At 42.4% G+C, this 25,665-nt stretch overlaps 2 protein-coding genes across 6 annotated transcripts; both read left to right on the forward strand.

The window, feature by feature from the left end:
• Positions 1–563: 563 nt before the first annotated feature.
• Positions 564–4,117, forward strand: LOC131223182 (pentatricopeptide repeat-containing protein At4g32430, mitochondrial). The gene has a single exon (XM_058218492.1). It carries the CDS (start codon positions 1,256–1,258, stop codon positions 3,404–3,406), a length of 2,151 nt encoding a protein of 716 aa, XP_058074475.1. The 5' UTR covers positions 564–1,255; the 3' UTR covers positions 3,407–4,117.
• Positions 4,118–6,248: 2,131 nt separating this feature from the next.
• Positions 6,249–11,850, forward strand: LOC131223183 (pentatricopeptide repeat-containing protein At2g01390-like). Of its 5 annotated transcripts, none has more exons than XM_058218495.1 (5): positions 6,249–6,855; positions 9,322–9,458; positions 10,696–10,750; positions 11,404–11,473; positions 11,587–11,850. In XM_058218495.1, the coding sequence occupies exons 1-2, from the start codon at positions 6,304–6,306 to the stop codon at positions 9,361–9,363; spliced, it is 594 nt and encodes a 197-aa protein (XP_058074478.1). In that variant the 5' UTR covers positions 6,249–6,303; the 3' UTR covers positions 9,364–9,458; positions 10,696–10,750; positions 11,404–11,473; positions 11,587–11,850. The 5 variants fall into 5 exon arrangements, with proteins under 5 accessions (XP_058074478.1, XP_058074480.1, XP_058074479.1 ...); XM_058218497.1 differs by having other exon boundaries at positions 10,706–10,800; XM_058218496.1 differs by having other exon boundaries at positions 10,731–10,800.
• Positions 11,851–25,665: the final 13,815 nt, after the last annotated feature.

A 25,665-nucleotide genomic window follows, 5' to 3' on the forward strand; every position in this document is an offset into this window, starting at 1 on the left:
CAAGTATTTCATCAAACACTTAATAGGCAACATCAAAATCAAGACGCATGGGTATTTGTGTTATATCCATACCTTCCTCGCCATCAGCCGACACTTTATCGAGTCATTTCATCAAACACTTGATGAGCAACATCAATGTCAAAATAACCAAGTTATCGAACTAGTTCAATTTGAGTTGGATTCGAGTTGGGGTTTAATCCAAGAGCTCGGGCAAGCTCGAACTTGGTACGAAATTTATTTGAGCTAAAAAAATCAGCTCCAGTTTGGAATAGGGTCGAAATGAGCTTCTTCGAGTCGAGTCAAGCCAGCTAACCGGGCTAACTCGGTTTGTGTGCAGCCCTAGTCAGCTAATACAGCTTACTATAGCTTGCCATTAGTATTTTATATAAGCAAGATAGACAGTCAGAAGCTATCACGGCACTTTAAGCTGTTTTTACCCAATGGGGCTTACAGCTGAATTTATACGATCCCAGCCCTCCAATGGATCAACCTCTACCTGTCCCACATCAATAATTAAGCATGGGTCAAGAAGAAATTTAGACGGTTAGGATTAACTTATCTGCAGCCATGCAGTGATTGATAGTTTGGATCATCCAATCATCATGCCAAGTAGGCCACATCATGGATGAGCTAGAGAGGGAGTCAAGGGGGTTTTCTGGTTCGTCTTGGTCCACCATTCTCCATTTACTGTCAGTCATCAAAAACGCATCGACCGTGCGTAAACATGCTAGCTCGGTCCATCAATTGGACGGTCCACATACAAAGATCAAATTGCACTAATCAACGGTTTCTAGGATTGAAATAATTTACTAGATGGAAGCCCGTCCTTGTTGGACCATGATGAACGGTATGCAATGATTTACAGTTTTGACAGGGTGCGGCCCGTGCTTCGGTAAATCCAGACCATTGTTCCGTTTGCATCTCTCCAGGCATAACCATTGTTCCTGGCCGTTGATATTGGGACCAGTTCTTTTCAGTTGAAACGTGAACCGTTGTTGTGTCTTTCCCTTCGTAACTGTCTATGTATCTGTAGGGCACGAATCGAAAGGCTCAGATTGTCCTATAATCGGGGATTTCTTTGGAGCATCATGTGGCCCACTTTTTATTTTCAAACGACTCGGGTCGGGTATCTACTGGCCAACAGAAGTTTGAAAATTGCTACCGTTTCAGGACCTAAAACACTGCTTATCTAAACCATGATCACCAACCATTCGATAAAATTCCTCACCCAAGAAGTACTCCTGCAATTACTCACATGTTGAAGCGTTTGAGTAAACACCTCCCTTCCAGAGCTCTTGAAACCCTCCACAACCTGCTCCGATTGGGCTGGTCAGACGATATCGACCATGTCGCCATCTCGATCGCTCTGAAATGCTTCCGTGGAGATCTGTGTTCTGGTACTCAAATCCATGCCATCACAATCTCATCTGGTCTTGATTCGTATGTCTCTGTTTCTAATTCCCTCATGAACATGTACTCCAAGTCCAGGCAATTCGATCAAGCGCTTGTGATCTTTGAGGCGTTATCTAATCGGGATATTGTTTCTTGGAACACCATTCTCTCAGGCTTCCATCAGAGTGACGATGCATTGGGATTCATGCTCCGAATGTGTCAAGCAGGCATTGGCTTTGATGCCGTGACTTACACTACCGCTCTAGCCTTCTGTGCGGAGGTTGGAGAGCTCAATTTTGGATTGCAATTGCATTCACTTGTATTGAAATCTGGATTTGATTCAGAAACATTTGTTGGCAATGCACTTATATCATTTTATGCAAGGTATCACTGTCTCAATGAAGCGAAAAGAGTGTTTGATGAAATGTCCAATAGAGATTTGGTTTCTTGGAATGCTTTGATTTCTGGTTACACACAAGAAGGGGACTACGAGCTAGAAGCAATTTGGGTCTTTGTTGAAATGTTGAAAGAGGGGATGGAACTCGACCACGTCTCTTTCGCGAGTGTGATATCAGCTTGTGGCCATGAAAGAAGCTTAGATCTTGGAAGGCAAATACATGGGTTAGCATTAAAAGCAGGGTATGGAATCCACGTTTCTGTTTCGAACGTTCTCTTGTCAATGTATTCAAAGTGTGAAATTGCCAAAGACGCGAAGGTGGTTTTTGAAAACATGGTCGAACGGAATGTCGTCTCCTGGACGACGATGATCTCTATAGATGAGGGAAATGCGGTTTCACTCTTCAATGAGATGCGACGGGATGGGGTTTATCCGAATGATGTGACGTTTGTTGGATTAGTCCCTGCTGTTTCCACCGAGAATTCGGTGAAAGATGGCCAAATGATTCATGTGTTTTGCTTAAAAACTGGTTTCTTGTCAGAAGTGAATGTCTCTAACTGTTTGATTACCATGTATGCAAAATTCAAGTCCATGGAAGAGTCTAAAAGGGTCTTTGATGAACTGAATTATAGAGAGATTGTTTCTTGGAATGCTTTGATTTCCGGCTATGCTCAAAATGGACTATGTCAAGAAGCTTTACAGACCTTCTCTTTTATGATATTGGAAGAGAAGCCAAACCAATTCACTTTTGGCAGCATCCTCAGTTCAATTGCCTCTGCTGAAGCTGTGTCCCTGATGCATGGCCGACAGTCCCACTGCTGGACAATCAAGCTAGGCCTGAACACTGATGAGGTCGTCTTGGGTGCGCTTGTCCATATGTATGCCAAACGGGGGAGCATCACAGAATCTCAACTGGTGTTTGATGAGGTACCTCAGAGAAGCCTAGTGGCATGGACTGCAATCATCACGTCCCACGCTATGCATGGGGATTATGAATCTGTGATGAGTTTGTTTAAAAGGATGGAAAGGGCCAGAGTGCAGCCTGATTCAATCACGTTCCTTGCTGTACTCACAGCTTGTAGCCGCAGGGGGATGGTCGACGTGGGTTGTCAAGTATTCAATTCGATGGTCAGAGATCATCTGATCGAGCCATCCGCAGAGCATTTTTCCTGTATGGTGGATATGTTGGGCCGGGCAGGGCAGCTTGAGGAGGCTGAGGAATTTATGAAGCGGATGCCAACAGGGCCCAGTTTGTCTGCATTGCAAAGTCTGCTTGGAGCTTGTAGGATACATGGGAATGTGGAGATGGGCAAGAGGGTATCTGATGCTTTGATGGAGATGGGGCCCATGGAGTCTGGGGTATATGTATTGATGTCCAACATCTATGCTGAGAAAGGGGAGTGGGAGAAGGTGGCAAAGATAAGGAAAGGGATGAGAGAGAGGGGGGTGAAGAAGGAGGTTGGGTGCAGTTGGGTGGACATGGTCCACGTTGATGGTGCCATGCATATGCATGGATTCACGTCCGATGATCGGTCACATCCAAGGGCCGAGGAGATATGTAGGATGGTGGAGTGTTTGGGACTAGAAATGAGATTTTTGGAGAGAAGGGGATTCTGAGTGGTCTTTTGAAACCAACAGCCTTAAAAACCAATTTTGAGATTCCTTGAAATCGTGTACTCACTAATTTTGATTCCTCAAAATCTCATTGGACTTCCGTATCCCTATTAGCAAAATTCCATCGATTTCAGCTACTTAGAGTTGGATCTTAGTGAAAGGAGACAAAGGCGGGAAGAAGAAAAAGATTCAAGCAGTTCTTTTATAAACTCAGATTTTCAGGTTAAAAACATGGGTGTTGAATTTTGGTGTCAGTCATCCAAATGGGACAAATGGAAACCAAATTCGATTCCGACAGGTGACATGATCCAGGGAGTTTCAGTTCTGATTTACATCCAAACAGAAATGAGAGTGTTGGGCATCCAAACAGGAGAAAACGGAAACCAAATTCACCTCCCCAGAGATGATGGAGTTTCATTTTTGAAGTACATCCAAACAGTTGGTCCCTATTTGGATTGGTGGAATCCAAAAAGTAACCGTGGAAAAGAAAACATTCTCCACGGACCAGACTAACCTGATTTTCAGCCCAGGTCATCTACATCATGTGTCCCCTTCATATACAGCTCGGATGCCCTCCACAGGCACAGGTTAAGAAGAGATTACTCGATGAGCTGGGCTCATGTGATCATGTGTAGAGGTGTGTGGAGGGGCAGGCAAACCTCAATCTATGAGATTAGATGGATTAGAAATCCTATATTACACAATGCACTGAAATTGGTCTAATCAGTTTAATCAGCACATCGAGTACCTTTAACCCCGGCCCATTCTTCATAGAAAAATCTCAGCAGCTAGATGATCTTATGCAATGGCCAGGTATGGACTCGATTCGCATTATGTGAGAAGTATGGAAAGAGAGAATTAATCACATATTTGAATTGTTTCAACATGCCAATTTGATAAGATCTCCAGCAAAGTATGAAAAAGATAAAGTCACAGTGAGGCGGCGAGCTCCAAATCTAGCTATCATTGGAAAACGCCACCGCCCCAGATGTGGAAATTGGATTTTGATCATGGTTTTTTCGGTCTCGAGTTGAGTCGCGACTCAGTCTAATCGAGCCGAGTTACTCTCTCTTCTCAATACTGAGTTGTGGTGCGGAACTGGACCAGACTCAATCGAGTCTTGAGTCAACTCAGATGAGCCATCAATCCTTCATTATGATGATTCCTTGTTTGGGGTGATTACGGATGAGAATGGTCTCAATTGTCGATCCTTCTCTGGTCCAGCAACCAGGGTGGAAGCCACTGCTGTGGAGGAGGATCAATGATTTTGTAAAAGACATTTTTTTGGACCCTTGAATTATGTGGGCCTCATTCTGTGGGGTGGAGCTATCAAAGATGTCCTTCATCTTTAATAAGATCCATGCTTTAGGTTGTAGGATAAACATTTGAATGTCCAGTTTTATATAGAGGCAAACCATGCTCTCACATGGGGTTGAGTTTGACAATGGGCCGAGTTCAGTCCGGGTCGGTGTCAGCCCAAGCCTTACCCATACTTGACCTACAACCCATTACGCTGCGACTCGACGTGATCAACTCAAAAGTTCTCAAGTCTGACCTGATCCATTTAATTGGAATTGGGTTGGGCTCAATCGACCTGCCTGACCTGACCCAACCCAGGATTCTAACTGCTGTTTATTGCCACTTGTGTTATGGCTGAAGTTGGGTTGGGGTAAACCCCATCCTAACCCATTATCTAAATGGGCTAATGTTTTGGCCCGAGTCAATGCGTGACTCAGCACCTATATTTTTACACGTGGACTTATGTTGCTGAATCAGATCAAATCCGATCAAGTCCAAGTTGACTCAGACACAAGGTCCAGGCCATACATCAGTTAATGCACACGGAAGTTTGTGGGGGCTATAGAAGTTTTAGATAAGGCTATTGCACTTTGAAGTTCATCACTATGGGAATGACCTTTATGAACGGTTTAGATGGCATATAAATATTACAGTGGCCTGGGAAGGTTTTAACTAGGCATTTCCCTTCATATTTCCTACGGTGTGGCCCACTTGAGTTTTTGTTCAGCTTCATGTTTTAGCTCATGCCTTGACATGAGTTGGAAAAACAGAAGATGTGGGTTTCTCACGAACATCACGGTGGGACCTACCTAAAAACTTCCTTATGTTGCGAGCAACGGTAACAACAAGGTAATATTTTTCTCAGTTTAATAAATTAACTAGTTAAACTCATATTTTTATAACCAATTCGATCCTCGGTCTAAATGGGGCACTGCTTTGGCTGAGGTGGATCCCTAACTGTGGGGCCACCTTGATGTTTATGCTTTATATTCACCCTTTATTCATTTTAATAGCCCAATTTAGGAAATCATCCCAAAAAATGAAGCAGATCTTAACCTTAGGTGGGCCACAAAAAGTTTTTGATGAAGCTGATACTTGTGTAGTCCCATTTTACAGGTTTTCGTGACCTTACCAAGAGGTTGGATGGCAAATAAACATTCCGGTGAGGGGTATTCAATCACCACGGTTTCCTATGATGTGGTACACATGAGATTTGGATCTGCTTCATTTTTTATAATGCCCCAAAATGAGCTATCAAAACAAATGGACGGCGTGGATGTAAGGCACATACATCAAGATGGGTCCCACAGTCAGGATCCACTGAGGCCGCGCCCCCTGCCGTCGAGGGTTGCAGGCAATCCGTGCTGATATGGATCGGACCATTTGATCCAAACGAATTTTAGCCAGTAGGGAACGCCAGGTGGGCCACAACGTCAACGGACTGGATCAAACGATTGCTTTAAATTGTTTGAACCCTCCAACTCACGTCTTTCTTCTGAACCGTACCTGCATTCCTCTCTCTCTCTCTCTCTCTCTCTCTCTCTCTCATGGATGAATTTCAGCTTTCTTCAGTCTTCAAATGACTCTTTCCCTCTCCTTCCATGTCCAAAAAGAATCTCCTCTCACTCATCAAACCCCCTTCTTGCAAAAAGCCCAAATCCCCTTCTCCTCTCCCACAAGCCAGAATCCGCCGTCTCGCAGAGAATATCTCCGAAATCCTCAAGACCCATCAATCATGGGACGAAGTCCTCGAAACCCAATTCGCCCAAGACCCCGAAATAGCCGTATCCGACGTCTTGGATCGAATTCGCGACGTCAAACTGGGCCTCATGCTCTTCATCTGGGCCTTTCGCCGGAACGACGGATCCGCCAACGCTTCCACTTATTCTGCCCTCCTCAAGATCTTAGCCCGGTCATCAGAGTTTCAAGAAATTGAATCCGTACTGAAAACGATGAAGAGCGAAAATAAAACCCCGAGCCGCGAAGCATTCGATGCTCTGATCATAGCCTTTTCCCGTGCTGGGTCAGCCGAGAAAGCCCATGAGCTCTACTCTGTTGTGAAGGAAACACATCGCTGTTTGCCGAGCATCATTGCCTCAAATTCGTTGCTTTCTGCTTTGATTGCCTATGGACAGATTCACATTGCTTGCCAGGTATATGACGAAATGCTCAAGAGAGATGGAAATGGTGGTGATGATGTTTGTATTGATAACTGCAGTACTTTTATAATGGTGAAAGAATTGTGTTTAGAAGGGAAGGTTGATGAAGGCAGGAAGCTGATTGAGGACAGATGGGGAGATGGGTGCATTCCGAATGTCAACTTTTACAATAAACTCATCGATGGGTATTGCAGGAAAGGAGATATCCAACGTGCTTATAACCTTTTCAGCAAAATGAAATTGAAGGGGTTTCTTACCACGCCGGTGTCCTATGGAACCATCATTAATGGGTTTTGCAAGAAAGGAAATTTCAAGGCAGTTGATCAGCTTTTGTCAGAAATGAAAATGTGGGGATTGAATGTCAGTATGGAAATTTACAATAATATCATGGACGCCCAATGTAAACATATTTCTATAGCTGAAGCGATGGCGACTTTTAGGAAATTAATTGAAAGTGGTTTGATCCCAGATATTATGACCTATAATAGTCTTATCTCTGGTTTTTGTAGAGATGGGAAGGTTCCAGAGGCTGACAATCTTCTAAGAGAGGCTATGAGAAGGGGATTGATGCCAATTAAGTTCAGTTATACCCCTCTTGTTCACTTGTATTGTAGGAATGGGGAGATTGTTAAGGCATCGAATTTGCTCATCGAAATGATGAAGGGAGGGCATAGACTGGATTTGGTGGCTTACGGAGTTCTCATTCATGGGCTTGTTGTCACTGGTGAGATTGATGATGCATTGGTGATCCGTGATAGAATGATGGAGAGGGGAGTGTTTCCAGATGCAGGTATTTATAATGTTTTGATGAGAAGGGGGGGCTTCCGGCAGCAAAGAAGCTGCTTGCTGAGATGCTTGAACGGAACATTCTTCCGGATGCATTTGTTTATGCTACTCTGGTTGATGGTTTCATTAGACATGGGGATCTTGGTGAAGCAAAAAAGGTGTTTGAGTTCATGGGGGATAAGGTTATTGAGCCTGGTGTCGTTGGTTACAATATCATGGTCAAGGGTTATTGTAAATTTGCGATGATGAATGAAGCGATCTCATGCATTGGTGAAATGATAAAGGACCAGGTTTATCCTGATGAATTTACTTACTCAACTGTCATAGATGGATATGTAAAACAGAACGACATGGATGGGGCTCTAAGGATATTTGGTGACATGGTGAAACAGAACCGGAAGCCGAATGTCATCACTTATTCCACACTGATTAATGGATTTTGCCGGAAAGGAGATTTGCAGAGAGCTGAAGATCTATTTAGAGAGATGCAATCCTGTGGTTTGATTCCTAATGTAATTACATATAGTATCCTTATTGGAAGCTTTTGTAAGGAAGGTAATCTTGAGAAAGCTGCCTCATTTTTTGAAACAATGCTGTCTAACAAATGTACCCCCAACAATGTCACATATCATTATTTGATCAACGGGCTCACGAATAACATGTCTGTTCTTGCTTCCATCAAAGGACATGAATGTCAAGAGCACAACGAGTCTTTGCTTTTGGATATGTTCAAAATTATGGTATTAGATGGATGGGATCCAAGGACTGCTGCATATAATGCTATCTCCATTTGCCTTTGCAAACATCAAATGCTCAAACATGCTCTCGAGTTGAGAGATGAGATGGTAAGCAAAGGTTGCCTGCCGGATTCTGTTACCTTTGTTTCCCTTTTATATGGTTTTTGTGCGGAAGGAAAATTGGAAGAGTGGAAGAGCTCTCTTTCTTGCAGTTTTGATCAACGGGAACTCAAGGTTGCTCTCAAGTACTCAAAGTTGTTAGATCAATTTCCATGTCAAGGAATGGCTTGTAAGGCTTCTCAGGTTTTGCAAACCTTGATTGAGGAGCACCAGTCTGAACTTGAAATGAATAACCAAGAAGTGACCCAAGTACCTGGCCACTACTAATGGGATGAAAAAAAATATTATATTCTTTTGTTTCAAAGATTTGTGCAAAGCAACTTCAATTGACCCAAGTACCCAGCCATTACTAATGGGTTTGCATAAAACAGGCGCTGGTGCTTCATGACAAGCCTCTAGTTGGGTGTGAGCTACAATTGACATTAGTATTCTGAGCTTCTGTGTTACCTCATGGTGGGTATGAGCTACAACAGAATGATCATATGCACTGCTCCTCATGGCACCATCAAGGTCAACCTAAGCTGTTGGTCAGATACATATATAGAAAATAGAACATTGTGTGTCGTCAGCAGGAGCCCACATTCGGAGATCAAAAGAAATTTTATTTGTTCTTGTGGGTGGTTGAGTGTTGATTGAGAATACACATTGATTTATTTCTATGATCACGCTTAGCCTCCAATGTACACAAACGAATCTGTTTTATTGACTGAAGAGGGAAATGATTATTTCCTAGGTAATGAAGCATCTGAATTTTGCTACATTATGATGTTATACTGGTATTGGATTTCAAATCATGACTCTGATATTTGGACTGCAGGGTCAGGAAAGGACATGGGACAAGTTTAGGAGAGCAACGTAGCCATATCTGCATTGGTCTCATACAGAGGACTACGTAAGTTTCCTTGGGAGTGTGATATTGTCACTAAGATCTTAGTGTCATTTGTTTTTCAAATGGTATGTTTTATTTTATTTATTATTATTATTATTTTGGTGACGGTTATATGCATGGAAGTGTTGTAATGTAGAATATCATATTGATATTGTTTTTGACATATCTCCTCCAGTGGAATGCATATTCTGCATTTGCATCCTTGGGGTAGCTTTTCAGCAGTCAATGATCTATAACAACCTGCTTTATTCTGTTCGTGTTTTGGAAGTCTAAGTCCATTAATGAAGCATTTGACACACAATCGCTTCCACATATGGATTTCAATGGGCCAGGCCTGAGGTCAGCTTCTGCCCAGATTTTGAACTATTCAGGCTAGACCTATTCAAAGTTTTGATTTTACTTGGCCTCACACAGCCCTTTGATAGCCCTTTGACAGCCCTACTTCCACAGAATATGGTCTAGACTTCCAAAATCATAATCAACCATTTTAGCTCTCCTACCTGATATGGTTTTCAATTTTGACCTGTTGCTTTTAGATTTCAGATGAGCAAAACAACATTGCATTTCAGCCCTTCCAGCATTTTAGCCAATTAATGCAGCTCCTTTTTCTTTTAATAATTTGTGTAAATTGGTTATTTACCTAAATGATCATTTAGGTCTAATCACCATTGAGGTGGAAATAAGATTATCCAGGAATGAATGGTTCAATTCGGTGCTCAAAATCCATCGGTTAGTATTGTTGGCTAACCTGATCTACGGACCCCGGTCACATTCGCAGCAGGACCACCTGATGAGTATCTCGGATCTCTTACACATGTTCCCTGTTCAAGCCCTGTTTGGAGGACTCTCTCAAGTGAGACAGACGGACCTCACTACATACATGCAATGTGCCATATGTGTGAGATCCTGCACATTCATCATCTGCGGCACATCATTGTTGTGGGCTGCCCATTCATCAGGTGAGTTACGCCTTTATGAGAAAAATAGATGGTTAGAGAAAAATGACCAAAGGTCCATATTCAACGTGGACAGCACCTCTCCTGATGAGGGGACCTGCCGAATTGTTAGGACGGTGCATGTTCAGTGGACCCCACTTGATGAATGAACCGGGTCTGCATGTGCATGGAGGTGGGCTCCCCCACTATCTCACTTGTACACATCCCTCTCCTTTTACATCTACACTCCAGTGTGTAGATTGGCATGTAGTGATGTTGTGTATGATTAGTGGACCTCACATTTTCTTATCCTCTTTTTTGAGCAATGAACTCAGTACTAAAAGTGTGTATGATTAGAAGTTTTCAGTTCCATGTAGGAAAAACTGTGTGATCAAAATACAGATGCTCTTGATACTAAGAAGGTATTAGACATCTTTATCCCGTTTCCAGAGGCACAACTAAGAATTACCAAGTAATCATTTTATCACCTCATCCATCCTAGTAACACCCAAATCCTGTTTCCACTAGTCTGTTAAAAAATGTACCAGACCGGATGTGTGGTTTAGTGACGTGCATGTGGTTTAGTGATCCAGACCATTGGTTTCACCCTTGTTGGGCTTCTCCATGAACAGACCCCATCTAGAAACTGTTCCATTTTGAGAGTCCATATACCAATTTCAAGTGCCTTTTCAGTTGAATTTAGACCATTGCTGTATTTCTCTACACTTTCTGTCTATTTGCAGCCAAAAAGTGAAAATTCAGATTGTTAAATTGACAAGATTTCTGGGGCATGGTCCACAGTAGGGTCCAACAGACCACTGGTCTAGATCACTGTACCATGGACCTCACTCTTACAAAATGTGAACAGGAGCGTCCTGTGCATGTTCTTGGATAAAAAAAAAAGGGTTGGGATAGATCTCTCTGAAATGTATGATATGTTATAGATGGTTCTCATAAGAATGATGAATATTATTTGTGATAACATGAAAATTACCACTGTTTTGGGATCTTAAAATCCGCAAACCTCACTATGATTCCATGTGATTTGGACCGGTTGTTTGGACTTGGTACACAGATCGCAATGATACTAAACCCACTTGGGAGAGTTTCAAGTGAGGCTTAGAACTTTGGTGGATTATATACAGGTATTATATCCTCTAAATTCCTCTGAGAAAGATATAAATTAGCAAGGTCTGAGTCTACCATTGCAATAGCTACTTGAGACATGTTATCTTTCTTTATGGCTATGTGATTTCAGGTACAAAAGAAGGAAGAAAACAATGGTATACAGCTCTTGCATATTAAAATCAAGTGCTGACATTTGATATGACTGTTGCTGGCCACGTCAAGGAGCTCACAATACATCAGATCCTGAATACCCATTAGAGAGACAATCAAGGTCAGTGAGATTCAGTATAAGACTACATGTATATCCTACATACCTATCAAGAAAAAGGAATGTATATAATTATGATGTATGAGAGAGAAATTACTGAGCAAATTCGATGTTGATTTTGGTGTTGATCCTTGAAATGGCCTCAAAGGCTTTGTTAGATAAAGCCAGCGTCGAGGGGCATGGGTTGTTTCGACAAACATCAACCACCTCTACTGTTATGGTGCGTTCTTTGCATGGGCGCCTGAGCCCGCTCAAGCACCGCAATCTGTACTTCCGACCGCATGCTGCACCATTGTCCCACACCCCATTGCTGGCTGCAACAAACAGCCCGTCCCCTGGAAACCGTTCTCTGTTGTAGCCCGGGCATCTTGTGGCTGCAGTGAGGACAAGGAAAGCTATAATATAAGATGGAGCATCATCCATGGTTGCATTGTTATAATAGTGAATGTTGTAACATATATTTGTTTTGAGCAAGACTTCAATGCGCTGACGCATATCTCCAATCTTTGAAAGGCGGTTTGTGATCTAGCAAGCATTTGGAAATGCAAATATTCAAACTTCCATTTGCAATGCATGTAGAAATCCCACCCACCATTATTGGAGCCTTGGTGGGTGGAGCATATGTGCACATTAACTCACAGTGACACTGCACGCACAAATATGCAACTCGTAAAGGGTTTTAAGCAAGTGAAGTTCAAACCGTGGGCGTTCCGAAATTTTCCAAAAGTACTCTGACCCTTTCAGATTTTATTTTATTTTTTTCCTATCACTAAATCATACACATGTCTTCATGCAATAAAATCAGTGACATAATGCAGAAGGGTATGTTCTACTTACGTAGGTAAGGAGGGTCGTAAGATGTAGCTGTTCCAACGTCTCCCATGACTACAACCGCATCGACCCACAACCATACCACAACCATAGCTGCTAACACCAACCTCATTGTCATTGTCATCTCTAATGCTGCACATAGCATGAACTAGCTTGGTGCTTGCTTTGCCTAGAGACCACTCCCCTGCATGCTGATTTATGCTAGGTAGCCGTGGGACCCGCGTTCCCTTATGGGCAACGCCATTTGCCGTAGGAATGTGATCCACGCAACTTGATAGAATAGACCCGAATCATACCCAACAATAGAATCACGCTCGATCTTTGATGATAGGGTTTGAGAATGTAATTGGATCTTGGCAATTGAAGTGACTGTATTACTTGTATCAGATCTCATCATATATATACTTTTTCCTTGATTTGGTTTAATTTTCATGAATGCGTATGTGGCTGACATTTGATGTCTCCTACTTTCTTCTATTTTTAAGTAAGACTTGATGTCATTGATATCTTTGATGAATGAGATGGAAGCTTACGGCACTAAAGTGGCCCACCCACTTAGAGCACTTAGCTTTTTGTATGCTTGAAAGTGTCGTTCACATGGTGAATGGCCTTCATGAAAGTTGTATGCATGTTGTTTTTATTTTACTATACAACATTTGTACTGTTCTGTTAAAGCTTTCAGTTTCTAGAAGTGGGGCCCATTGTTCGGTGATCCAAACTGAAAATGTGCATTGGAGTGGATGAACCATCGATCAAAAGTCCCAATATTGGGAAAATCATAAATCCTCAATAGGTGGCTTGAGAAATCAATGGTTGAGATAGCTGCATAGCAATGGTTCGCACTCTACCAGAAAGAAGACCGAATGCTAAGATATTCCAATATGGGGGATTTTGGGTGCATGGGCCATTTCACGGAGACCCATCATATTAACGGTTTGGATCTATTAACATGCCCCGATTGAACATAATGAAGGAAGCGGATTGCCTACTGAGTAACTCAGTATGCTTAGCGTACTGAGTAAACTCTCTGGGGCCCACCGTCATACATACATTTTACCACTCCGTCCATCTTTATTACCAGATAATTTTAGGGAGTTATCCCAAAAATAAAGCATATCCAAAGCGCAAGTGGAACACATCACCAGAAACAGTGTGAATTGAAATTCTACCTATGAGAAGTTCTCAGGGGCCACAAAAGTTTTAGATCAAGCTGATATTTGTGATTTCCCTTCATCCATTCCCGTGTGATCTTATGAATATCTTGGATGACAAATAAACATCATTGGGGGCCTTAGAAAGGTATCAACGGAGGAAATCAATACTTCCACTCTTTCCGGTGGTATTGTCCACTTGAGATTTGGATATACTTCAATTTTGGGATCAACGACTAAAATGATCTGTAAAAATGGATGAACGGTGTCGATAAATGTCATGCACTCAAGGTGGGCCCAACAGAGTTTACTTAGTACGATAAGAGGATTGCGTACTGAGTTACTCAGTACGCTTTTATCGTACTGAGTAAACTCAGTTGGGCCTACCATCAATGTGTGTGGGTTATCCACGTCGTACATCCATTTTTCCAACTAATTTTATTGGTTGAGCAAAAAATTGAAGCATGCATAAGCTCAAGTGAACCACACCATAGGAAATAGTGGGAATAATGACTTCAACCGCTGAAGCCTTGGTAGGCTCCACAGTGATGTTTATTTGGAAATAGTGGGAATAATGACTTCCACCGCTGTAGCCTTGGTAGGCTTCACAGTGATGTTTATTTGCCATCCAACCTGTTCATAAGATCACACAGACATGGATGAAAGGAAAACACAGATAACAGATTGACCCAAAACTTCTGTAGCCCCCAAGAAATTTTCAACGGTATAATTTCAATTCACACTGTTTCCCATGGTGAGGTCCACTTGAGATTTGGATATACTTTGTTTTTGGTCTAAAGCCCTCAAATTATCTTTTAAAATGGATGGAAGGAGTGGATAAAATATGTAAATCATGGTGGACCCCACAGAGTTTACTCAGTACGCTTAGCGTGCTGAGTTACTCAGTACACAATCCGCGTCCGCATCTGGGGCGGTTTATGATGTCTTGGTGGAGTGAGAGGTGGAGACGTCTCCTGCTAGGAAATGCTCTCTCATACACCTCTTCTATTTGGCCCTTCGTTCATGTAACCATACATACAGTCATATGTATGATGAAGCCTAGTTTGTGTAGGTCTTTGATATGTGCACTCTCTTGTAGTTTATAAAGGAGATCCACTATGCAGAGAGAAGTATTTTATTGTGTTAATCTTTTGTGGTTTTCCTTTGCGTAGGATTCCTTGTATGGATGGGAGAGATATAAGCTTTGTACTTCATTTCCCATTTTCTTTTTTTTTTTTTTGTTGTTTTAAGTAAAGAAAAAAGTCCGTGTTGCTGCCTCGTGAAGTAGACATATTATTAAACCATGTAAATTCCTGTGCCTTGTATCTTGTTTTGGTTTAGCCATTTTCAACTTTTGTTTGACCGTTTTCTTTTGTGTTTTGACCTTGACTACATTAATCACGTGCATGTGATTATATTTCTAGGACCAGTAATGGTTGAATATTGCCTATGTATCATGCATGTGCAACATCCATACTATTGGAATTGGCCCACCCTGAAGATACCTTTGAGAAAAAAATAAAAAATAAAAAATCTTACTGATCCACTCATCAGATGGACCAGGCCGATTGCCATTACTTTCGTGTGTTGCTACCTAATTAGTGGGTTGACCTGATTTTTGCACGAGATGGTCTTTGTGGTATGATCCACCTCTTGGATGTCATTCACATGTGACATTTTGGACATATGCGTGAGGTGGACGTCCGTTTCAAACTCTAGAAGCACGTCTGATTCTTTAGTCGAAGGGCTTAGCACTCTCTTATTTTACCGAATCTCCATTCTGCAATTGAATAATGTGTTTAGATGAGTAGTTTTCACTTTTCAGTTTTCACTAAGCATTAGAGGATGGAGATTATCTTGATCTTTACTACATATAATGAAAGGGGAAAATACGGTCAAAAGGGCAAAATGTTTCTAGAATTGCGAAAAGGCATGCATTATCAAAGGACATGAGAAGCGCATTAAGCTGAAAGTAATTGCATCTCAATCTCATATAACGTGACCAGTTTTTTTTTTTTTTTTTACAACATTCTTATGGCTAGTAAAGAAGATAATTAACATTGCATTGTAGAGTTCTGTTAGGTTGGTGTAGGCATGGAGTTCTTCGCTCTTCACTTTATTTATAGATATCCAGGAAGATGTTCATGTATGATCTTAGGAATTGCCTCCTTAATTTTTGTTTTAATCTATTGGCCAATTAATAGACGTGCCTAATTACACTTTATCTTCAAAATTGCGCTTCATGATCTTCGCTTAATAAAATAGCTATTGAATAGGCATGGCAAGTTATATTTCGCCATGTGTATTGAGAAACATCAGCGCCAACTAGTCATGCGATCGATCCTATTTTAAGCCATTATGTGAAATATGAATATTTACTTTGTTAGGTACCTGTATGACAGCTGCTTGCTCAATTTTATGCATGATGTGTTTCGCGTGGCAAAAATCATCTTAGCTTCCACAATCTACCTTCCACCGATGGTATGGATTGTGAGAATCTTGTCATGATCTTCAATATGATGGTGTTTCCACGTGCCGGCTTTCAATACAAGATCAAGTAAATACTTTGTTAGCTCTTAATTAACCAAAAATTACATTGCTTGATCGATGTCTAATGGTCAAAATAAAAACATGCAATGATCCAAATTTGAGAAACAAATGCTTATTAATTTGAGGTTGGGATGGTTAAATGTAGAACTGGGCATTGAGTCGAGTTGGATCGAGTTAGGATTGACTTGAGTTAGGGTTGACCTAACTCGATCCAGTTTTGAAATAAACCTAACATGAGCTCCACCCGACTCTGTACCGAGTCCAGCATGCTTGACCTGATCCAAGTACTGATCTAGCCTGAACTAATATGAACTGAGTCTGACCCGATTCATAGGTATCGAATCGGGTCAAGTCAACACCGAGTCGAGTTAGGTGTTAGGTGCAGCGGGTATCTGTAGGTTGAAATCACAACTTAGAACCGAGGTACACCTATCACAATTGCAGCCTCTCCATCAGCTACACAGCATCTCAAGTTATGAAATGTCAAATCTAGGGTTTACAAAAAATTAAAAATAAAAAATGTATGAGTTGGGTTTCAGATCGAGTCGAGTGAGTACCGAGTTAGATTTTGAGTTGAGTCTAATCAAGTTACTAAGTGAGCCCAACTTAACTTAGTTTGAGTTAGGATTGGACGAAGTCTACTTGGTTCATATCAACTCACCCGCTCGATTCAGGTTGAGTTGGGTCTGAACGAGTCAAGTCATCCCATGCCCAGCTGTAGTTAAATAGGAGTAGGATTACGTCCTGCCCAACTGGACGGAATCAGTCTGAGCAATGGCCTATGGGGCCCATTGTGATGTATGGGATTTATCCATGCCATTCATCCATTTTTACTCGTCATTTTAGGGAATGATCTAAAAAATGGGGCAGATACAAGCTCAGGTGAACCACACAGTGGGGGATTAAACTTCCACTGTTAAAAACTTATCGAGGCCATGGAAGTTTTGGATTAAGCTGACATTTGTGTTTCCCTTCATCCATGTCCATGTGACCTTTTGAACAAGTTGGATGGCAAATAAACACCTCGGTCGGCCCTAAGAAGGTTTCAACGGTGGGTATCATTATCACCACTGCTTTCTATGGTATGGTCCACTTAGGCCCTGTATCTACCTCATTTTGAGCTCAAACCCTAAAATCTTCTGAAAAAAATGAACAAACGGCGTGGATAAATCTATATATCATGGCGGGCCCCACAGAGCTCCCCTGCCTGAACCGATTTCCACTGTGAAGTTTAGATGATGATCTAAAGTGGGTCGGACGATTTGATAAGACTTTGTGTATGCTATGTTTACAATTTGAGAGTGACGCGGATTGCGTACTACCCTCACCCGGACGGGCAAGGCTATGTGGGGCCCACCTTAATGTAAGTGTTTTATCCACGCCTTTCATTGCTTTTCTCAGATTATTTTAAGATATAAGACAAAAAATGAAGAAGATCGATAGCTCCAATGGACCACATCAAAGGAAGCTGCAGTGATAATGACACCCACCGTTGAAAACTTTCTAAGGGCCACCATGACGTTTTTTTACCATCCAACATAAGGTTATACAGACGTGGATGAAGTGAAAACACAAATATCAGCTTGATCCGTAACTTTTCCAAGCTCCCAAGAAGTTTTTAATGGTGGAAGTTCACTTCCCACTTTGTGGTCCATTTAAGCCTGGGACCTTCCTCATTTTTTGTCTCATGCCTTAAAATGATCCAAGAAAAATGATAATCGGAGTGGATAAAACACTTACATCAAGGTGGGCCCCACAGAGGGTAGGATGCATTCTGCGTCCACTTGGGACTTGAGAGTGACACTTTCACGTAGAACAGTCAAGTGGACCACACTGAAAAAAGCAGCGGGGATTGAACGTCTACCATTGAAACCCATTTTGGGGTTACAGAAGGATAATTTATTTATTTTCCCTATTTTCCCTCTTCATACCGGTCTGGTGACCTTATGGACATATTGGATTCAAAATAAACGTTATGGTGAGCCTATGATTTTGTTATTATTTTTTTTTTGGGTTAGCTTGTAAGTATTTTTTTTTTTTTTTTGGTTAGCTTGTTAGTACACACAGTACACACACTCAATGTTAGCCACCCGGGATCGATACCAAAGACCTAAAGCGTTGAAACGAGGTATCTCCACTCAGTAGGCCAGTTAAGCTATGGATTTGCGTGTGGTTAGCTTGTTAGTATACACCGGTGTCAGTACGCACACTCAACGAGGTATCTCCGCTCGGTCTACCAGTTGAGCTATGTATCTGGGTGTGGCCCTATGAATTGTTTAAGGGTGATAATCATTATCTCCGCTGCTATTTGTGTTGTGGTCCAACTGATCTTTGGATATGATTCATTTTCTGGATAATGCTCTAAAATGATCTCTAAAAATAGATGAACGGTGTAGATATAATAAATACATCACAGTGGAGCCCATGTAACTTTAATCTCCTTTGAACCGTTCGTACAACTTGGAGCTCGAGGAGCGTCAGTGCTCGTCTTCGCGCGACACGTGCCGACAGCAGTTATATAGCTGGTGTGTTGTACACCAGCCAATCCGCTTCCCGCTTGTTGGCCCATCTCTCCGTCCACTGGCTATGCTAATAGCGTATCTAGTTCCCTACTAGTGCTGGGGAAAGGATCTATGAGGTCCAGCTTGTGCTTGGGAAAGGGAACTATGAAGTCCCATAAGGTCCAGGTTTATGGGCCCAACCGTTATCCATACCGTGCATTTGGTGGGTCTCCTCTAATTTACTGTATGTCCAAAAAATCAGCTGCATCAGCAGCTTAGTGTGCTACATAATGTTAAATCATACCTAAAACATCTAAAAGTACTTGGTGAGGCCCTACCTGAGTTTTGGAATGGCCAAAAAATTTGATATGACCCCTCATCCGAGTGGGACTCACACAATAGGTGGCTGGATGGCTGAACAACATCTCAGTGGGCCTTATAAACCATCAGAAAGCTTTCAATGGGTGGGAATCCACTCTCAACTATTATCTGTGATGTGGCCCACCTAAGTCATGAATTGGCCTGATTTTTAGGCGCATTGCCCACCATGGAAGGGTGCATCTGTTGAAAGTGTGGATGTCTAACACACATCAAGGTGGGGCCCACCGAGCTCGACCTTGTTGGAAGCTTCCACAAGGTTGAACTCAGAGTGCCGCTCCCCAGTGCTGATCAATGATCATCATGAGTTGTCTTTTGAATGCGTTCCAGAGCTGCAGTTGTGTTTTTTCTTATAACTTTTTATTTCCTTACCCGTTTCCAGCATTTTTTAAATGCATTAAATAATAAAAATTTAATTATTGAAATATCAAGTCAAGTCAATCGAGTGACCCAACCTGCCTTGACCTAAGTTAGGCAGAGGCAAAAGAATCAAGGTAACATGTGATTCTGATGTGTGATTCCAGTCGGCCACACCAAATGAAACAGTTGTGAAATTGATGTCCACCCTTAATTTTTATCGGGCCCACCATGATTATTATACGAAAGCACTCCGATCATTAAATTCTACAAATATTTAGGCATGTGTCCAAAAAATTATAATAATATCTAATTCACACATGCGAGCGTTGCCCCATACGTTTGTTTCAAATTATGTGGTCCACCTTAATCACAAATGGAGCTGATTTTTAGTTTCTTGGCCTAACATGGGGTGATGCACCTAGTGGGCGAGGGAGATTTTACGGATATCGTCTAACCGTGGTATAGGAAACCTGTATTTTATGGTGATTTTGTTGATGGCTCGGCTGTCGACACACATGTGCCAACTCCCATTCTTCTTTGGAGTTAATAGAACTAGTACAGTACATGGACTCATACTCTCTCGAATAAGACCCTTACGGATCAATTCCTCTACTTGTCCCTGCAGAATCTCGTACTCATTCGGACTCATTCAATAATGGGGACGATTAGGTAAACTGGACCCAGGGATAAAGTCGATATGGTATTGGAAATCCCGCATGGGGGGTAACCCATCGGGAAGGTCATCGGGCCAGATTTCTTTGAATTCATGTAGCAGGAGTCTTAGTCTTTCAGAGATGTTGGTAGGCTCGAGTTCTTTCCCTTTTACAATTAATGTGTACGTTTGTCCTGTTTTCTTGGATTCTTCCACGAAGTCCCGCATGGTTAAGAGAAAATGACCCTCAACTTTAGAAGTTTTAGGTGGTCCCTTTGGATCCATAGGGGCTAATATGGTCTTCCGGCCGTCCTTGATGAAGATATATATTATCTCGCCCTTTATGAGTAGCATCACGGTTAGATTGCCAGGGCAAACCGAGTAATATGTGACATGCTTTCATGTCAACCACATCGCATACTACTTTATCCTTATAATGTTTGCCAATTGAAAAGGATATGGTACACCATTCAGTTACCTTTGTTTCGCTGACCTTCTTGATCCAACCGATTGTATGTGAAGAGGGATGACGCTCCGTTTTCAATTGTAATTTTTCCACCATAACCTTGGAGACAATGTTCTCGCTGCTCCCACTGTCAATGATCACGTCATAAACCTTTCGATTCACCGTACATGTAGTGTGGAAGATGTTATGCCACTGTGGATGCACTTCTTTTCTTGACGCATATAATAGTCGCTTCACGACGAGCGACTCACCGTGATCTTGCTGAACCCAACCTGAATCATCTGCCTCGTCCTCGGTGGTATGTTCCTGTTCTTCAATATCTGGATCTTCATAATCGTTATCAGCACTACCATCATTGATGGCGAGGCTTGCCACTTTTCGCTGGGGATAAGTATTTGATAGGTGACCCGGTTGGCCATAACGATAGCAGTTATCGGACCTTGACCGAGCATAGGGGTTCGGGATTCTACTTAGACCAGCAGCAGTCGATACGCCCCTTTGGGGTCTAGCTTGCCCACTTCCCTGATCTTGGTTCTCAAGCATAGGAGGTTAAGTGCGTGCTCCTATGGGCTCCTTCCCCTTAGGCTGTGGAGTTTCCTGGGGCAAACCTGCCACAGGGATCCTTGCAATAGAATAGGTCTGTGTGTTAGGATGTTCAAGTTGCACTTCTGCCCGAGTAACCAACTTGATCACATCATTTATCGTCCAGACGGACTGCATCTAGACCCGATCCTGGATAATCATACACAATCCACCGTTGAATCGGGCGACTTGCTACGATTCAGTCTCGACCAAATAGTTACACGCCGCTATGCGGTAAAATTCTTCTGCATATTCTCTCACCGACCGACTACCCTGTCGACAATTTTAGTATTGTTGGAATAATACCTGATCGTAATCGCTAGGGAGGAATCGGGTACGTAATAGCTGCTTCATCCGCTGCCAGGTGCGAACTGATGCTTTCATCTGCCTGGTTCGCAAGAGTTGCAGTTGTTCCCACTAAGCTGAAGCTCTTCATTTCAACTTGTAGGCAACGAACTTAACCTTCTTTGCTTCAGGAATGTCCATATAGTCGAAAAATCGCTCAACTTCAGAAAGCCAATCGAGAAAATCCTCAATGTGTAGTTGGCCATTGAAGCTAGGAATATCAACTCTCATCTTGAATTCTCGATCCGTTCGATCTACTCGATCGCTGCCATGTCTGGGGTATTGGAAGATTATGTCATCGATTTCCTCCTCACTGGATCCCCCTTCCTCAGGAATGACCTTTGGATGCACTGCCGGTACTATCCTGCGATCAGGGCGATTAATTGGGGGTGGAGGATTGCCACCAGGAACACGGAGTTGCCTTAGATTTTCCGCCAAGAGATCCGTTATGCGGTCGATGGAAGCCTGCAACCCTTGCATGGCTTGCTGATTCTCTCGTTGCGCTACTTCGAAAGCTGCCGCCGTTAAAGGTAAATTCCCTAGAGCACAGCCCATGGGATTGTTGCCCGACTCGTCGTTAAAAGTCATCAATCTAAGGAGAAACCTCACTTTGATACCAAACTGACGCAGGGGAGGACGTGAGGCCGAGCATCGTCTTTCTCAAGAGGATAACTATTCCGAATCCACGGAACTTCTCTGGACTCCTCACAGAGACTTCTCGAATCCATGAGGAAAGAAAGCAGAAAATAGAAGTAAATTCTAATAAATTCGAAATTGATTAATGAATGAGTAAAAACGAATTCACAACTCTTTAAATAGGGGTACCAAGCAATGGGAAAGAAATCAGAATCAAACTACAACTCAAACTCCTAGAATCCGCGACTTACTATAAATAGTAAACTTACTATTTATAGATGGTCGTGATGTCTACTAGTGCGCAAGGTTTTCGGCCAAAAATAGTAAGTGTCCTATTTGGCTTCACCAAACTGTTCTCCTAATTATTCTAAGCTCTTTTCACGTTGGGTGCAACTCCTAAAGCCCAACGGATGAAGAGTTATAATCAAACTAAAACTTACTATTTATAGTAAAAACGAAATTAAAACAGGAAAACGACCGTCGATCAAGGGGTTTTTCGCAATTTCGGGCTGCGCAACCTGGCATAGCAGGGTTGGTTGGCTAAAGTAGCTCGTTCTACTCCAAAATCATATATTTTACGTCAAATAACTCATTCCGGATCGCGAGATACGCCCGATCTAAGGTCCAATGGTCCGGATCACTTCTGTCGTCGACCGGGCCTTTTCTGATCCATCTTGGCCATGAAACTGTCCGCGACCCGCTCTACATCATCAAGTTACTAAGTGAGCCGAACTTGACTCCGTTTGAGTTCGGATTGGATGAAGTCTACTTAGTTCAGATCAACTCACCCACTCAATTTAGGTTGAGTTGGGTCTGAACGAGTCAAGTCATCCCATGCCCAGCTCTAGTTAAATAGGAGTAGGATTACATCCTGCCCAACTGGACGGAAACGGTCTAGGCAGTGGCCTATGGGGGCCATTGTGATGTATGGGATTTATCCATGCCATTCATCCCTTTTTACTCGTCATTTTAGGGAATGATCTAAAAAATGAGGCAGTTACAAGCTCAGGTGAACCACACAGTGAGGGATTAAACTTTCACCATTAAAAACTTATCGAGGCCATGGAAGTTTTGGATTAAGCTGTCATTTGTGTTTCCCTTCATCCATGTCCATGTGACCTTTTGAACAGGTTGAATGGCAAATAAACACCACGGTCGGCCCTAAGAAGGTTTCAATGGTGGGTATCATTATAACCACTGCTTTCTATGGTATGGTGCACTTAAGCCCTCTATCTACCTCATTTTGAGCTCAAGCCTTAAAATCTTCTGAAAAAAATGAACAAACGACGTGGATAAATCTATATATCATGGCGGGCCCCACAGAGCTCCCCTGCTTGAGCTGATTTCTACTGTGAAGTTTAGATGATGATCTAAAGTGGGTCGGACAATTTGATAAGACTTTGTGTATGCTATGTTTACAATTTGTGAGTGATGCGGATTGCGTCCTACCCTCACCCGGACGGTAATTCGTCCGGGTAGGGCTCTGTGGGGCCCACTGTGATGTAAGTGCTTTATCCAAGCCTTTCATTGCTTTTCTCAGATTATTTTAAGATATAAGACAAAAAATGAAGAAGATCGACAGCTCCCGTGGACCACATCAAAGGAAGCTGCAGTGATAATGACACCCACCGTTGAAAACTTTCTAAGGGCCACCATGACGTTTTTTTACCATCCAACCTATTCATAAGGTTTTACAGATGTGGATGCAGTGAAAACACAAATATAAGCTTGATCCGTAACTTTTCCAAGCTCCCAAGAAGTTTTAATGGTGGAAGTTCACTTCCCACTTTGTGGTCCATTTAAGTCCTGGACCTTCCTCATCTTCTTTTCATATGTTAAAATGATCTGAGAAAAATGATGAACGGAGTGGATAAAACCCTTACGTCAAGGTGGGCTCCACAGAGGGTAGGACGCAATCCTCGTCCATTTGGGACTTGAGAGTGACACTTTCATGTAGAACTATCAAGTGGACCACACTGAAAAAAGCAGCGGGGATTCAACGTCTACCATTGAAACCCATTTCGGGGTCACAGAAGTTTTGGATAATTTATTTATTTTCCTCTTAATGCAGGTCCTTGTGACCTCATGAATATATTGTATTCAAAATAAACGTCATGGTGGGCCTATGATTTTTTATTTTTATTTTTTGGGTTAGCTTGTTAGTACACACCATGTCAGTACACACACTCCATGTAAGCAACCCCCGCTAGGGATCGATCCCAAGACCTCAGTCTACCAGTTGAGCTATGGATCTGGGTGTGGCCCTATGAATTGTTTAACGGTGATAATCATTATCTCCGCTGCTATTTGTGGTGTGGTCCACCTGATCTTTGGATATGATTATTTTTTGGATAATGCTCTAAAATGATCTCTAAAAATAGATGAACAGTGTAGATATAATAAATACATCACAGTGGGGCCCATGTAACTTTGATCTCCTTTGAACCGTTCGTACAACTTGAGCTCGAGGAGCGTCAGTGCTCGTCTTCGCAGGACACGTACCTACAGCAGCTATATAGCTGGTGTGTGGTACACCAGCCAATCCGCTTCCCGCTTGTTGGCCCATATCTCCGTCCACGTGCTATGCTAATAGCGTATCTAGTTCCCTACTAGTGCTGGGGAAAGGAACTGTGAGGTCCAGCTTGTGCTTGGGAAAGGGAACTATGAGGTCCCATCAGATTTATGGGTCTCTTCTAATTTATTGGATGTCCAAAAAATCAGCTGCATCAGGAGCTTACGTGGGCTACATAATGTGAAATCATGCCTAAAACATCTAAAAGCACTTGGTGAGGCCCTACCTGAGTTTTGGAATGGCCTAAAATTTGATGTGACCCCTCATCCGAGTGGGACTCACACAATAGGTGGCTGGATGGCTGAACAACCTCTCAGTGGGCCTTATAAACCATCAGAAAGCTTTCAACGGGTGGGAATCCACTCTCAACTATTATCTGTGGTGGCCCACCTAAGTCATGAATTGGCCTGATTTTTAGGCCTACGGCCCACCACGGAAGGGTGCATCTGTTGAAAGTGTGGATGTCTAACACACATCAAGTGTGTGGATGTCTAACACACATCAAGTGGGGCCCACAGAGCTCGACCTTATTGGAAGCTTCCATGAGGTCGACCTCAGAGTACCGTTCCCCAGTGCTGATCAATGATCATCATGAAATCATGAATTATCTTTTGAGTGCGTTCCAGAGCTGCAGTTGTGTTTTTTCTTATGTCTTTTTATTTCTTTACCCGTTTCCAGCATTTTTTAAATGCATTAAATAATAAAAATTTAATTATTGAAATGTTAAGTCAAGTCAATCGAGTGACCCAACCTGCCTTGACCTAAGTTAGGCTGAGGCAAAAGAAACAAGCTAACATGTGATTCTGATGTGTGATTCCGGTGGGCCACACCAAATGAAACAGTTGGGAAATTGATGCCCACCCTTAATTTTTATCGGGCCCACCATGATTATTGTACGAAAGCACTCCGATCATTAA

Source organism: Magnolia sinica, chromosome 13 (genome assembly GCF_029962835.1).
Source record: "Magnolia sinica isolate HGM2019 chromosome 13, MsV1, whole genome shotgun sequence".
Classification (NCBI taxonomy): Eukaryota; Viridiplantae; Streptophyta; class Magnoliopsida; order Magnoliales; family Magnoliaceae; genus Magnolia; species Magnolia sinica.